The sequence below is a fragment of the Poecilia mexicana genome, unplaced genomic scaffold, assembly GCF_051168715.1.
Source record: "Poecilia mexicana isolate PSO_F unplaced genomic scaffold, ASM5116871v1 scaffold_6, whole genome shotgun sequence".
Lineage (NCBI taxonomy): Eukaryota > Metazoa > Chordata > Actinopteri > Cyprinodontiformes > Poeciliidae > Poecilia > Poecilia mexicana.
In genome coordinates this window covers 6,149,460-6,163,976 of record NW_028263375.1, presented here as the reverse complement: position 1 = coordinate 6,163,976, position 14,517 = coordinate 6,149,460, and the positions used below count along the sequence as shown (strand labels likewise).

General features: G+C 39.0%; 1 protein-coding gene across 1 annotated transcript; it reads left to right on the top strand.

The window, feature by feature from the left end:
• Positions 1 to 574: 574 nt before the first annotated feature.
• Positions 575 to 12,599, top strand: tgm2l (transglutaminase 2, like). The gene is made up of 14 exons (XM_014968395.2): positions 575 to 653; positions 1,869 to 2,039; positions 3,128 to 3,358; positions 4,097 to 4,215; positions 5,716 to 5,844; positions 6,165 to 6,342; positions 6,556 to 6,685; positions 8,036 to 8,139; positions 8,659 to 8,901; positions 9,081 to 9,226; positions 9,886 to 10,015; positions 10,097 to 10,257; positions 10,375 to 10,511; positions 10,613 to 12,599. Exons 1-14 carry the CDS (start codon positions 638 to 640, stop codon positions 10,794 to 10,796), a joined length of 2,079 nt encoding a protein of 692 aa, XP_014823881.2. The 5' UTR covers positions 575 to 637; the 3' UTR covers positions 10,797 to 12,599.
• The last annotated feature ends 1,918 nt before the right edge of the window (positions 12,600 to 14,517 follow it).

The window sequence follows — 14,517 nt, the reverse complement described above, 5'->3', positions numbered from 1 at the left end:
AATGTCAGCTCAAAATTTAATAGCATTATGCGTTATTTTTGGAGCAATTAGAGTCAAAATCAAAAATTGACTCTTCCTCAGGAACCAAACCTATATACTTACTAAAGTGAAATAAATGTTTTTTCTTTTTCCACTTTTACTTTATTAAATCCTTACAAATGGGCAAAATATGAAAAATGAAATAAATACTTGCCAAGTTTCATAAAATTAACTTTTCATCTGACAGATGTATTTGTTGCTCCTTGGCAAGGACTCCCTTGTTTTTTATCCTTTATTTGCTTATTTAATGAAGGTTAAATAAGTAAAATAAAATAATCAGAAGATTATGTTCCATTTTGGGTCACCAAGGTGCCTCAAAGGTTAAACATACAGAACTTTTTCTATTGCAACGCAACAAAGAGCCGTGTGTGTGTTTGGGAAGTGAAAGTGAGAAACCGCTGCACACACCCACAAAGGAGCTCGACTTCTTGAGAAATGATGTCAGAGGTCAAAGAGGGAGCTGAGGGTGAGAGTTGAGGAGTGTGTGTGTGCGCGTTTGTGTGTGTCAGACAGGAGGGAGGGTCGACCTTCTGCTGCATAAATACTGAGCCCTGCTGGACCCAGGAGGAGGAAGAAGGAACAGAGGAGAGTACCTGCGATGGCTGACCCCAGCAGTAAGTGACCACTTCACTGTTATTAATGCTTCTTTTACTGTGCATTAGGAAAACTCAGGGGGAGATTGTGTTGCGTATGGAAAAAAAATGGTCTAATTTATGAGTCGATATATCGGGGTGAGATGACCAAACCCATTCCTGCAATAAACCCAAAAACAGCCTTTTATTCAGAGCAAAGATCTGACTGAGTAAGGTGACCTGAAGGTCACTACGTGTCCCTCAGAGCTACCCTTAGTCCAACATGGCTGTAACTTTCTACAGTTTTTTTTTTTTTTTAGATTTTATTTATATCAATTGGAAAGAATTTGGGTGCAATAGGTACACTCAGAAAATAACATTTAACAACCCAAAAAAATCCCAACATTACTTCTGCAGATTTCAGTAGAATATTACAAACAACAGCAAGAACAAGCTCTGTGTTTCTTATAATGTAAAACATTCAGAATAAAGCATCACTGGTTCAAAATGCATCTGTGCCAGGCCTATTTATAATGCAGGTTTAAAAACAGCAACTGACCAAAGTGTTTGAGAACTCAAGTACTGATTGGATAAGAGCACAGTGAGTCTCTGGTCTGCTTTCCAGGCTTTTGGGTAGAAAACAGCTTTGGGTGGGAGAAAAGAACAGAAAATATAATCAGAATATTTTCTGATTGGTTGAAAAGCTACATTCATTTCAATCCCACAAAATCAAACAACTGATCCATCAGAGTTTACTCATCCCGACTCCAGACCAAACCTATAGCCATCCGACTTTCATCAGGTGTTGACAGGTGATTCTTCACTGCAAAAACATTAAATCTTACCAAGCATTTTAGTCTAGTCTGTAGTGCTCATATGCTTGAAATAGGACAAAACTGATATACAAGGAACCTTTCAGCAAGAATTACGAGCTTGTTTTCAGTCAATAATTCCTTAACATTGATGAAAAACTATTTGTTATACTGGGAGATTATTCACTTATAATTTATAATAAACAAAAGGTGAAATAATCTGCCAGTGGAAAAAGTACATTATCATCAATATTAAGGAATTATTTACTTTAAAGAAGCTCTTATTTTTTGCTGAAAAGTAACTTTTCAGTTAATTTTGTCTTATGTCAAGTGTACTAATATATTTACACTACTTAAGGGTACTTGGTAAAAAGTTATGTTTTTGCAGTTTTTATTTTGTCAAAGAAAAAAATGCATCTAACTCATCTCTGTTGGTTCTGGTCAGCTTTCATTGTCAACGTGGACCTGAGAAGCCATGAGAACAACTTGGCTCACCGCACCAGGGAGATCGATCGGGAGCGCTTGATTGTCCGCAGAGGGCAGCCCTTCTCCATAACCGTGCAGTGCTCCGACTCTCTGCCCCCCAAACACCACCTGGAGCTCGTCCTGCACCTGGGTGAGCTGACCAATCAGAGAGATCTTCAGTCACTACACTGCAAAAACACAAAATCTTACCAAGTACCTGTGTCTAGTTTCTAGTGAAAACTAAAGTCCAAGCAACTTTTCAGCAAAATATAGGAGCTCATAAATGGAAAATTCTTTAAGACTGATCAAGAATTTTGATCAGTAATTTTGAATTCAGATTACTGGTAGATAGTTTTTCTAATTTTTTTACATCTTGCTGTAAGTGAAGATGTTGCCAGTGTAACTAGAATTTTTTTTTTTATCAATATTCAAGTATTATCCTAAAACCATCTCCTCTATGTTGCTGAAAAGTTATTTCTACCTTAGTTTTCTCTTATTTCAACTGTACAAAGACATTTGCATTAGAAACTGCTTGGCAAGACTTTGTGTTTTTACAGTGTGTTTTAGATGTAGATGAAAAGTTTGTCAGTTTGGGTTTTTCATGCTGTAAGACAGTGGAGCCGAATCTTTACAGGAAAACTGGAGATTTTAAATCACAGAAAGACAAAAACGGAAGTTGTTTCTGTTTCACATGGAAGCTTCTGGATGTTTTCAGGCTGAGAAACAGTGAGGATATTCACCCTTACATTCCAGTGTCAGTAGAACGATAAACATGGGAGGTTTCCCAGATGCCTTTTCTGTTTCTTGTCTTGCCTGAGCTGCATTTTATTTCCTGTGGAGCAAGACTGGAAACCCAGCGCCGTTTTTTTCTGCAAATTTATTCAGACCACCTCAAAGCCTGCCAACAAAGATAGAGTCATTTTTATCTGCGCTCACAGGCTTGGTTTGATCATCATGGCAGACCGGCTGACAGAGGGCTGATCAGTTGTTTGGTAGGAGTGAGAAAATGGTCATCTTGACCCAACAAACATCAATGTGTCCAAATTTCTTTTTCTGCACACAATGTTTGTGGGATTCATTGGCTGTGAAACGAAAAAAAATACCCACAAATTTTTCACAGATTCACAGCCGAGGCCTCATATTTTCTTTAAAGGCGAGAAACTGTTGCATCTTGTTTCTTGATATTAAAAAAAAAAGAATCATCAACATGCACTGACTAAAAACTTTGTGTTTATTCAGGTAAAAGAGACGAGGTGGTGGTTAAGGTTCAGAAGCAGCAGGGGGCCAGAGACAGCTGGTGGTTTAACCAGCAGGAGGCTCAGGGGGAAATATTGCTGACTCTGCAGAGCCCTGCAGACGCCATCATTGGACAGTACCGTCTAGTCGTGCTGCTGATGTCACCGCATGGACGCATCGTGGAGAAAGTGGATGAAATGAGCTTCCATGTATTGTTTAATCCATGGTGTAAAGGTAGAAGATGCTTCCTACAGAATTCATTTAAAAGAAACTTTATTTTTGTTTATCACTTATGTTCATAATTAATAATTCTGTCATGTTATGTAGTTTGTTGGTGGGCACAAATGCAGCTGGTGGAGATGCAGAGTAGATTTTGTGGTATTTAATGAACAAATGAACAGAAATCACGTAGAACACAGGGAGCCAGAGCAGATCAAACACAGGAATCCAAAAATGACGACAGGAAACAGATGGAAAAATAGCAGGAGGGAACAGCAAAGAGAGAGAGGAGCAGACGTGTTTAAGAACTAGAGACTGTAGAACAATGGACACAAAAATCTTACCAAGTATTTTTGAGTAGTTTCTTGTGCAAATATCTTGGTACACTTGAAGCAAGACAAAACTAACTTACAAGTAACTTTTCAGGAAGCGATATGAACTTGTTTTAAGCCAATAATTCCTTAATATTGATGAAAACTTACTAGTTACAACTAAAACATTTTAAGGACTCATTGACTTAAAACAAGCTCATATTTTGCTGATAATGTATTTTTAATTTAGTACGCTTGAAGAAAAACAAAACTAAGATATTCGCACTAGAAACTACACAAAAAATAAAACTGTGTAAGATTTTGTGTTTTTGCACTGTACTTTTCCTGATTTGCTGTTTCTGCAAACATTAGATGTTTAAACTCTTTGTGGTGCATTAAGAACAGAAAAAATTGTGGCTAACTCTGCATGTCTGTGTATCAGATGATGTTGTGTACCTGCCTGATGAGAGACTGCTTCAGGAATACATCATGAACGAAGACGGAGTCATATTCATGGATACCTGGGATTACATCAAAAGCATTCCCTGGAGTTACGGACAGGTACCACGCCCACACACAGCCACAGATATATATGTGTGGATGGGTTGAAGAAGTGCTTGTGTCCGTCTGTCAGGACAGAGTTTGGCATGTGAGACTTTTCACAGCAGCGTGTCAGCGGCGACTCTGGGGTTTCGGCTGGATCACAAAACGTGTTTGTTGGACAGAAGAGACTTCTGGACAAGACGTGTTAGAATGTGACCAGACAAAACAGGATGACAAACAGACATGTCCTTTGTTTGCATAATCCAAAAAATAATAAAGCCAAGAAGTTCTAAAAAGATATGTGTGTTTGGTAGGCATTTATTAAAACACCAGCAAGTGGTTTCTAGATAAGTCGACAACAAAACGCTTGTCTTTTCCAGCAGCCATTGTACAGCATAGAGAGGTAAACGGACTAGGCTGGCCTTCGCTGGGGTTGCTAGGTGAGTGGCAGTACCTGCTGATCTGTGACATTACAATCTGGAGGTTTTTGAAACGGCTCATTTTCCAGACAGCAAAAAACGCTAACTTACTGCCAGAAATCACCTGGGTGTTTTTTTTAAGTGCTTGAACTGTTTTATAATCAGTAGAAACCCAAATGGAAGTAATGAAATGTGAAAAATGTGAATTTTGAATAATGGGTCTCCTTTAAGAAAAAAAACATAAAATGTATTTGGCCTCATTGAACCAGAACAACAACTTCAATTGACCTTTTGCAACTAGGTCACTTTATCATTCGAGACGCACGGCGGAAGTGAAAGACAGTAGTAAATTGTTCCCAAGTTGTTTTTGTCAGTTTCTTCATGGCTCCTGCTTGTTGGAGTCAAGCTAATTTGTCTGTGAACGTAACACACCTGGTTGGGGCTCATAGACGGCGGTATATTTACTAAAGTTTGAAACAGCTAGCTTAGAAACCGATCCACCATATGTCCTCCCTCCTGATGTGTTGATCAAATTACCGACTTTGCCTGGATTCACACCACATGATATCATAAACAGCGTTTCTCTTTACAGCGGAGCCTCAAAAGCGTAGAAAAGACGAGATGCTAACCAGTTTTTTACATACATGCTAGGCTACATGATGGTAGAGCATTTTCTCCATTGTCACTAATGGTTAGAGGCGGACCTTCTCCATAATGTAATATTTGATATCTTTCTAATAATACTTACGTCTAAAGTATATGAACGCTAATCTTCTTACCTTGTAAAAAGTGTTCGCTGCAGATCCGCGGCTACACCGAGGGCTGCCAGTCATTATTATTGGCGGCTGCTGTCGCTGCGGCGTCTCTCCTCAATAAACCTTTGGTTAGATTTGCGACGTTAGGCTACCGGAGATTTTTCAGAGGCTTTACAGGAGCGCCGAGGTTGTTTTGACGTCTGTCATGGCGGAGCGGGCAGAGTTCATAAATAGGATGACGTCACGTGCAAAGGGTCAATAGGTCATGGTGGTGCATTATTTTATGAGCAACAAGCTAATTGTTTTCATCTCATTTTCCTTCCCTATTGACGTTTCTTGACAAGTTTGAGGACTTTGTGATGGACATTTGTTTTGAAGTCCTGGATAATTCCAAGGAGGCTCTCCGCAACTCCAAGATGGACATTGAGAGCAGATCTGATCCCATCTACGTCAGCAGGATGGTCACCGCAATGGTGAGGAACTCTTCTTCTCTGAAAAACACATGATGGATTCATGAAGGTTAACATACACGTGGACCCTGCACTGCAAAAACACTCAATCTTACCAAGTATTTTTGGTCATGAACACGTGAAATAAGACAAAATTGACTTAAAAAGTAACTTTTCAGCAAAATATAGGAGGTTGTTTTAAGCCAACAATTCCTTAATATTGATGAAAAATACTAATTATAGGTGAAATAAAATGCTAGTTCAAACAGACATTTTGGAAGATTAGTTCACTTATGAGAAAAAATTATTTTGCAGACTTAAAGCAGTCTTTTCCACCGCTGCAGGTGAATGCCAATGGTGACAGGGGCGTGCTGATTGGGCGCTGGAGGGCACCGTACCTTGATGGAGTCGCACCAAATCGATGGACGGGCAGCGTGCCCATCCTCAGGCAGTGGAGCAAATCCGGCATCAGAGCAGTCAAATACGGCCAGTGCTGGGTGTTTGCAGGTGTCGCATGTACAGGTAACAGCTTTCACTGGAAATACAGCTGTTCTGCTGAACAGATCCACAGCAATCTACAACAAATACATTACCATTTAAGTTTTCTACATGTTGCTTCTGATGTAGTGTCCCAAAATCCCACAGTGAACGTGAACATGTCTACTTGATAAGTAAAAGTGACTAAATCCATAAGAAAAAACAACAGGAAGAAGGAGTGACAAGGTTTCTTTACAGTTCTTCGCTGTCTGGGAATCCCAACGCGCCTCATAACCAACTTCTGCTCAGCCCATGATGTGGACGGGAATCTCTCCTTGGACTTTGTGGTGGACTTTGAGAGCAGAGAGGAAAAGACAGACAGCAAATGGTAAGATCAAATCCAAACATTCATGCTACGCAGCAAACACTTTATAATTCCTATTATTTATTCTTGGACATTAGAAGTTTTTAGAACCAAATTAGTAGCTGTGTTTCCATCCACCATTTGTAATTTGACTTTTTGAAAATAAATTTGCTTAACAGAAATGCACAATTTAAAAAAAACAAAAAAACTTTTTTTGGTGCAAGTATGAGGCGTTTTTTTTGGGGCCGTTTCAGAATTAATTTATTTTACAAAACTGTATTGGAAACTCATTTTTGCATCACACAAGTCACATGATCAACAACCAGATGTTTCCACTGGTGCAAACCATGAAGAAGACGACGACAGGAAGTAGTTGGAACATGATGGTGATGCCTGTTTTTTTAATGATTTCTCATGTTTGTATGTTTGTTCACGGTTGATTTTAATTGTGTTTCTTATTTAATAGCAACACTGTTTTTCTACACTAGCAGAATACTGGCAAAGTTTTGTGCACATTTCTAAGGGAAATGCAGGTATGTGTCAAACTCAAGGCCCCTGGCACAAATCTGGACTGACCGAAGTTTTTATGTGGCCCTCTAGACTAGAAATATAATTGTTACCATGCTTTTAAATATCATTTCATCAATCAAATTAGAACTTTTATCTGTACTGTCCCAATTTAGATGAACGTGAAAAATTGTTTGATATTTGATTTTAAGAATTTCTCATTGAGTGCAGAGACCTTAACAGTTGGTGAATATAGTTTTATATTCTTGATCTTGATGTGGCCCAAAACCACAAGGCCCAAAAAATAAGTTTGACAACCTTTCCTTAAAGAAAAATATCGCATGCTAATATTTTAATTTAATTTTTTTTAAAAAAAAGCTCAAAATACAAAAGTATCTTAAAATCCAAGTTCACTTTTACTTTTACGGAGCCTCAAACTCAGTTGTATACATTCAAATTTGATCCTAGTTATAAAATAATTAGTTTGCACCAACTGCAGTTTTCTGGCCGATCTTTAAAAAGCCTGATGGTCGGCCCTGTCTTACAGCAGAGCTAAAGGGGAGAGTGACTGATTTTCTGACCTTTGCTGAGTTAGGTGAGGTCAGTGCTTATGTAAGCATTACAGCAATACTTCCTCCAACATCACTACTTGGTGCAGCAATCCCTCACACTAGTCATGCATCAGTGCAAAGTCGGTTTCCAAACAATTTCTAGTCATACAGAGAGAGAAATATCTTTCACAACAGTATTATGTAAGATTGTTGTCAATCTTCCCATGAGTGGACGTCCAAGCAAATGTCAGACAGCGATGTTGAGATTATTCATCTGACAGTTTTAGATTTTTTTCTGTCTTTCTTTTGGTTTTAGGAACTTCCACTGTTGGGTCGAGTCGTGGATGAGGAGAGACGATCTCCCCAAAGGAAATGATGGCTGGCAGGTTTTGGACCCCACACCTCAAGAACTGAGCGATGGTGCGATTCTGAGTTCTTCTAATTTTCCAAATATCTTTTCTTCAACTCATGTGATACTTAAAATTTTGAAATGTTTTCCTGAAACTTGATTGAATGGGATGAGCTGCCAATTCACACATTGTTGCACACTGCAAAAACACAAAATCTTACCAAGTTTTTTTTTGTACGTCCTAGTGCAAATAAATATCTTAGTACACTTGAAATAAGACAAAACTAACTGGCAAGTAAGGAGCTTGTTTTTAAATCAATAATTATTTAATATTGATGAAAAAGTACTAGTTTCGTTGGCAGATTATTTCACTTATATAAGACGTTTTCCCCATGTTGTAAGTGAACTAATCTGTCTTTTTCAACTGGCATATTATTTCACTTATAATTAGTATTTTTCATCAGTATTCAGACCATAAATACCTGGTAAGGATTTGTGTTTTTGCAGTGCAACAAAAATTAATTATGAATGAATTTAATTATGAATTAAATTAATTCATAATTAAATTAATTATGAATGTATTTTTTTAGGGGAGTTTTGCTGCGGTCCGTGTCCGGTGGCGGCTATCAAGGAGGGAAATCTGGGAGTGAAGTACGACGCTCCGTTTGTTTTCGCCGAGGTGAACGCTGACATCGTCTACTGGAGGGTCCTACCAGGCGGCCAGAGGCAACAGATCAGCGTAGACCAGAGAAACGTGGGAAGGAACATCAGCACCAAAAGCGTTTATGGCGACGTCAGAGAAGACGTCACTCTGCTCTACAAATACCCTGAGGGTCAGAGGCTGAGCAGAAAAAAATTAGAATCTAAAACTGACACAGTTTATCTCAGAACCTCATATTTAGTTTCACAACGAGGCGTCAGACTGCTGAGGCTTCTTCTTCCCACTGTGGCATATAATTGTTTTCACTGTAGGACTCCGAGTTTTACTGATAGTTGTTTTTTTGTTTTGCAGGCTCTGTGGAAGAGAGAGAGGTTTATAAGAAGGCAAAGCGCAGGGCCACCCTGCAGCCCACTGAGAGCGTAGAGCCGGCACAGCTCTGCCTGTCCATCAGACATCCTAACCCCGTGTTTGGAACAGACTTTGATGTGATTGTTGAGGTACACAGTGACAGGATTCTGTTTGTTTTCTTCTTCTGCAATGTTTTGGTTTGGCTCTCTAAGTCACATGTGTCAAATACAAGACATTTAAGATAACAGTGCTTCAGAATTATTTTATTGATCAAATCAAATCAAATCAGTTTTTATCTGAGTACTGCCAAATTACATAGCCTGTTCCTCCAGTTTTTCATGGAAATTCATGTAAAATCAACGTTTCACCGCATTTTTTGACGATTTTTTTAAATCGTCAAAAATATTGGGTTGAAGTGATGCCAACTTCCACCTGAGTGGCAGTATTTTTTTATTTCTACACTTCTGCCTCAGACTTACTTCATGTTAAGTTATTGTCTGTAATAAATTTTGTGACTAACAAAATGTCACATTTAACATCACACATAAGTGCAAGTATTGCAACATTTCTAGCAAATATTTATAAATTAGTAATAGAAAAAAAACAAGCAAAATTCTGGGGGGACTGATTGAGAAGAATTTATCAAATGCAGAAGCAGTTCTGGTTTTTGTTTTTTTTAATCGGTTTTATCAATATATTCTAGTGCAGCCGGCCCTTTAAGGACTTTCGTGATTTTAATGTTGCACAAAATGTAAGCAAGTTTGATCCCCCTGCTCTACGTGATGAATGATGTCTGTTCTGTTCATAGGTGAAGAATGGAGGAGGAGATGATGCTAACGTTCAGCTGACGGTGCACGCTATGGCTGTCACTTACAACTCTCTCCACCAGGGGGAGTGCCAGAAGCAGATGAACAACGTGACTGTGTCGGCTCAGAACGGTCAGCAGAGCCCTGATGTATAAATCAGTGATCCAGCTGCAGAGTCTGATTGATTTCTTCTCTTATGCTCTGTGTGTTTAGCTCATAAAGAAGTGCTGCGTTTCCGCTACGACGACTACGCCAAGTGTGTCTCTGACCATCACCTGATCAGGGTGAAAGCGCTGGCTGAAGCTCAGGGGAACAGTTTGCCCATCATGACTGTGGCGGACATCCCACTGAGCTTACCTGAGCTCCACATTCAGGTGAGCAAACGACCTAAGGAACAACACAAAGGCCCCGTCCCAAACACAAGCATATATGATCCAAACATTTTTGGTATAAACAAAATAAAAGTAAAGACTTTCTGCGTTTTCTCCAAGGTTCTTGGGAAGGCTTTTGTTTGGGAACAGCTGACGGCTTTTATCTCCTTCACCAATCCTCTGCCAGTCCCTCTGACTGGTGGTGTGTTCACCCTGGAGGGGGCTGGCCTGCTGTCTGACACTCACATCTACGTTGAGTAAGGAATAAATACAGATTAAAACAGAAGCAGAACTAACCGTCACCTTATTTCCTTGCTCATCCTTACGTTCCTGTTCTCCTTTTTGTTTATTTTCTCAGCGGTGTTATTTCTCCAGGCCAGAAGGTGTCGGTGAAAGTCGCCTTCACGCCGATGAGAACCGGGGTCAGGAAGCTGCTGGTGGACTTCGACTCTGACAGGCTGAAGGACGTCAAGGGAGTCGCCTCTGTGGTTGTTAGAAAGAAATACAGGAACACCCTTCCTGTGTTGAGTGGAAGGTTTTAGGAAAAACGTCTAATAATGGGAGGCCTATAAAGACTTTACCATCCAACATTTAATGCTTACACTTGGTTTGTATTTTGACTGTTTTTTCAGTTGAACCCAGGATGGAAAAGTCATCTGGCCATGAAATCCATATTCTGACTTTGAAAATCCAATATGGCTGATGTGCATTTATTCACAAAGGGTGTGGCAGTAAAGACTGCTGTATGCACTTTACATGGTTTTTATCCCCTTATATCAGACATGAGCCTAGATCTCTATGATATGTACCTGTGAATTCCTTTAGTGTTTGGATGCAATAAATGTAGAAAAGTGTTTTGTTATGAGTTTGTGTTACTAAAATAAGTTAACCACCTTTAGGAAATCCAGCTGGTTTTATGTTTTTCTCTCACCATGAGTTCCTGAGTTCGGTCCATCTCGACTTCTTTTTCAGGCTCCTTATCTGGGTCAGGCAGTCTCTGTCACTCTGCTCCAGTGCTTTTCTTGGCTGCTCAGAAATGTGTCACTTTTTCCAGCCCACTGATGGAGAGATGTCACAGGCTTCACAGGACTAGAGGACAGGTTGGACTGATGTTCAGCTTGCTTAAATAAATCCTGCTGCCTCATTAAGAGAAATTAAACTCAATTTGAAGTTGGTACAGCAGAATAAATATCTGAAAATAAGGAGCAATTATCTCTGCATCTGCTTTAATAGCTGCAGTTGTCGTTCAGTTATGCAACCACTGGGGGGCAGCACTCCACTTCCATTGGTTTCTTAACATTTTAGCTGCTAAATAACATAATTTTGCTCACAAATGTTCACAAATATATAAATTATGTCCAAGTGAGCATCATTAACAGAGGACAATCAAATCATGAGGAGTAGGGGGTTATATATATCCCTGCTCTTTTGCATTTCCATAAAAAAAATCAGATTTAAACTAGAAAATCAATTATATTTCACATGCTAAACATGTATGTTACAAAAACACGCTAACAAATGACAAAGAATGCTTTTAGTATTAAAATAATCTGTTAAAGAATCAGTCAAAACCACAAGACATTTGTTTAGGCTAAAGTGTCTGCATTCAGTCACAGCAATGTTACTCATTGACCTTTTGGTAACATAAAACTTTAAACTGTAATGAAAAACATCAATTCAGCCTGAGGAGGATGTAGTTCACTTTGTGTTGGAAGGTCATGAATCAACGCAAATATTTTGTTATTTAGGATGGAAGAACTGGAGATTTCTCTGTAGTACTGAGTGAGTTTCTTCAGTCTGTTACAGTGAAAAATCCCAAAATGTGGCTTTTTCTAGTTACTATGGATCTTTATGTTCTGAAAAATGTTCAGTTGTGGTTCCATTATTATTGTGTTTCTTCTGTTCATCCAAAGCCAATAAAAAATCCATCACCTATTCCACATCCATCAGTCAGTTCTTCCAACCCTCAGGTTGCATCAGTCATGACTAGATTCTGCTGCTACTCTGCTCTAATGTTGGGTAGATCAGGTTGATTGCCACTTTTGCTGATCTTAACCGAAGCATTAAAGCAAGAATCAACAAAGAGTAAATGACTATCAGACACTCTAAAAACACCTAGCCATTTTTTGGAAATAAGTTAAAGTTTTTTGATGTCTAGAAAATGAGCCCTTTCAAAAAACCTTAAGTGACGATTGAGGAGTCATGTACTGCACCGTTACCAAGCAACCCAAGCAGAGCTCCAGCATGTTTGGTCAGCTGGTTTTACCGCTGTATGAACTGTACAATGGCTGCTGGAAAGACAAGTGTTGTTATTTACTTACCATCAATAAACCACTTGTATTCTTGTTGGTTGTGCATAATGCTCTATTCCTACTTTTCAAAGATGTATGGTTGTATAGTTGGGCATTTGTTTGCAGTCATTTTCATGTGCGAGTGAAAACGTTGGGTTTGATTGGCCAAATATGCAATGTCAACAGAATTTTACAGCACACTATGTGGGTAATAACAAGCAATATGGCAGCCAGCATGGGTCTAACGTACCCTGTTGGGCGAATGGAACTGGTTTTGTTTTCTAAACATTTACAGAAATGAACGTTGAAAGACTGAAGAGATGGATCAATAATCACCTACATTCAGAAAACAAGGCATCTACCATGGATTGCTCTTCAGCACTAACTCTGTAATCACATAACTTTTCTTTCTGTGCTGCACAACAGCAAAGGGCAGAAAGAGCAAAACATAGGTATTAAAATGAATTTGTGAAATTAGATTGGAAGAGAAGTAATTTGTGTAATTGGATTGTGGGATGTGTATCCTGGCCTCATTAGACCTTGGCAGAAGAATCGTGCATCTGGAGTTGAGCTGCATTGGCCGATTGGGATCGAAAGCAGGTTGGCATTGAAGGTAAAAAACAACCTGAACACTTCAGTGTTTGTAATTTATTAAAGTGGATAAAAGCTTGAAGTCGTTGTATTTGGAGATAATTTGAATTTGAAGTGTTTGTTTTGTCTCAGGTCAGCTCTCCACTATGACGCAGGCAGCCACAGGTTTCTGGGTGTAACCAAGAGATGGAGCGAAAGATCACATGTTGCTGAGAAGAGAGTTGCTATGACAACAAATAAAATGACGAACATGCACAAAGAATAATATCAGTGGGGGATTCGGGTCTGGAGGCAAACTAAACAAAGCAGAGCATCTGTCACCAGCAGCCATGTTCTCTGATTTTGGCAGGTTCTGCAGTAAAAGTCCAGGCACAAGCAGCAGACTGCCCACCAAGCTCAAAGAAGGCTTTCTTCTTGCTCACGCTGCTGAGATCCTGTCAGAATTATCTCTTCTGTTCAAATAAAACCTGCAGAAGGGAGTCGTGTGAATTTCAGGATAGATGTGATCAAAAGGTGAGTCTCAGAGTCTCACCAGCAGCACAGAATCTGCAAAGTCTCACCTTCTTCACTTAGCAACAGGTGTGGAAATTTCTAACTGTGAGCAAAGTGGGCGCTCCTCCTTGTGATCGATTTCCCTCTCTGAAGGTACGTGTGTGTGTGTGTGTGCGTGTGTGTGTGTGTGTGTGTGTGTGTGTGTGTGTGTGTGTGTGTGTGTGTGTGTGTGTGTGTGTGTGTGTGTGTGTGTGTGTGTGGGTGTGTGTGTGTGTGTGTGTGCGTGGTGGTAGGTACGACGCCATGCTGGGGCCATTATAGAGAAAATACAGAAGAGAAAACTTACTAAAAAAAAAAAAAAAGAACATGAACATTCCAACTTTTGGAAATTTTCTGACTTTTAAAAGTTGAAGATTTTTGACTTTTGAAACTTTGAAATTTTCATGTTTTTTTCTAACATATTTCTGAGATTAATCTAAAAATTTCTGAGTTGTTTTTCGTAAATTTTGGATTTTTGGAGATCAGAAATGTTCTTGTATTTTTCTAGAAAATGAAAAGATTATTCTCAAAATTTCAGAGTTTTTTTTGGTGAAAATTTACTTTTTTTTCTATTTACAGTGGCCCTAATATTGTGTTGTTTTGTGTTTCCTTGTGATTATTTTGACTATTTGTATTTTCTGTACATTTTTGCATTTTTTTATACATAAACACTCCATATACCAGCACTCCCAATTCAATCTGTAAACATAATATTTTGTTTAAGGCTTTATAAACATCTCTAAAATGAGTGGAGTTGTGTTTTTTTGTGTGGGAGTTTTGTTAAATTTGTGTTGATTTAAAAGTCTTGTTTTGCATAATTGCTTTAGAGCCTTTGTTGGTTTTTGGAAGC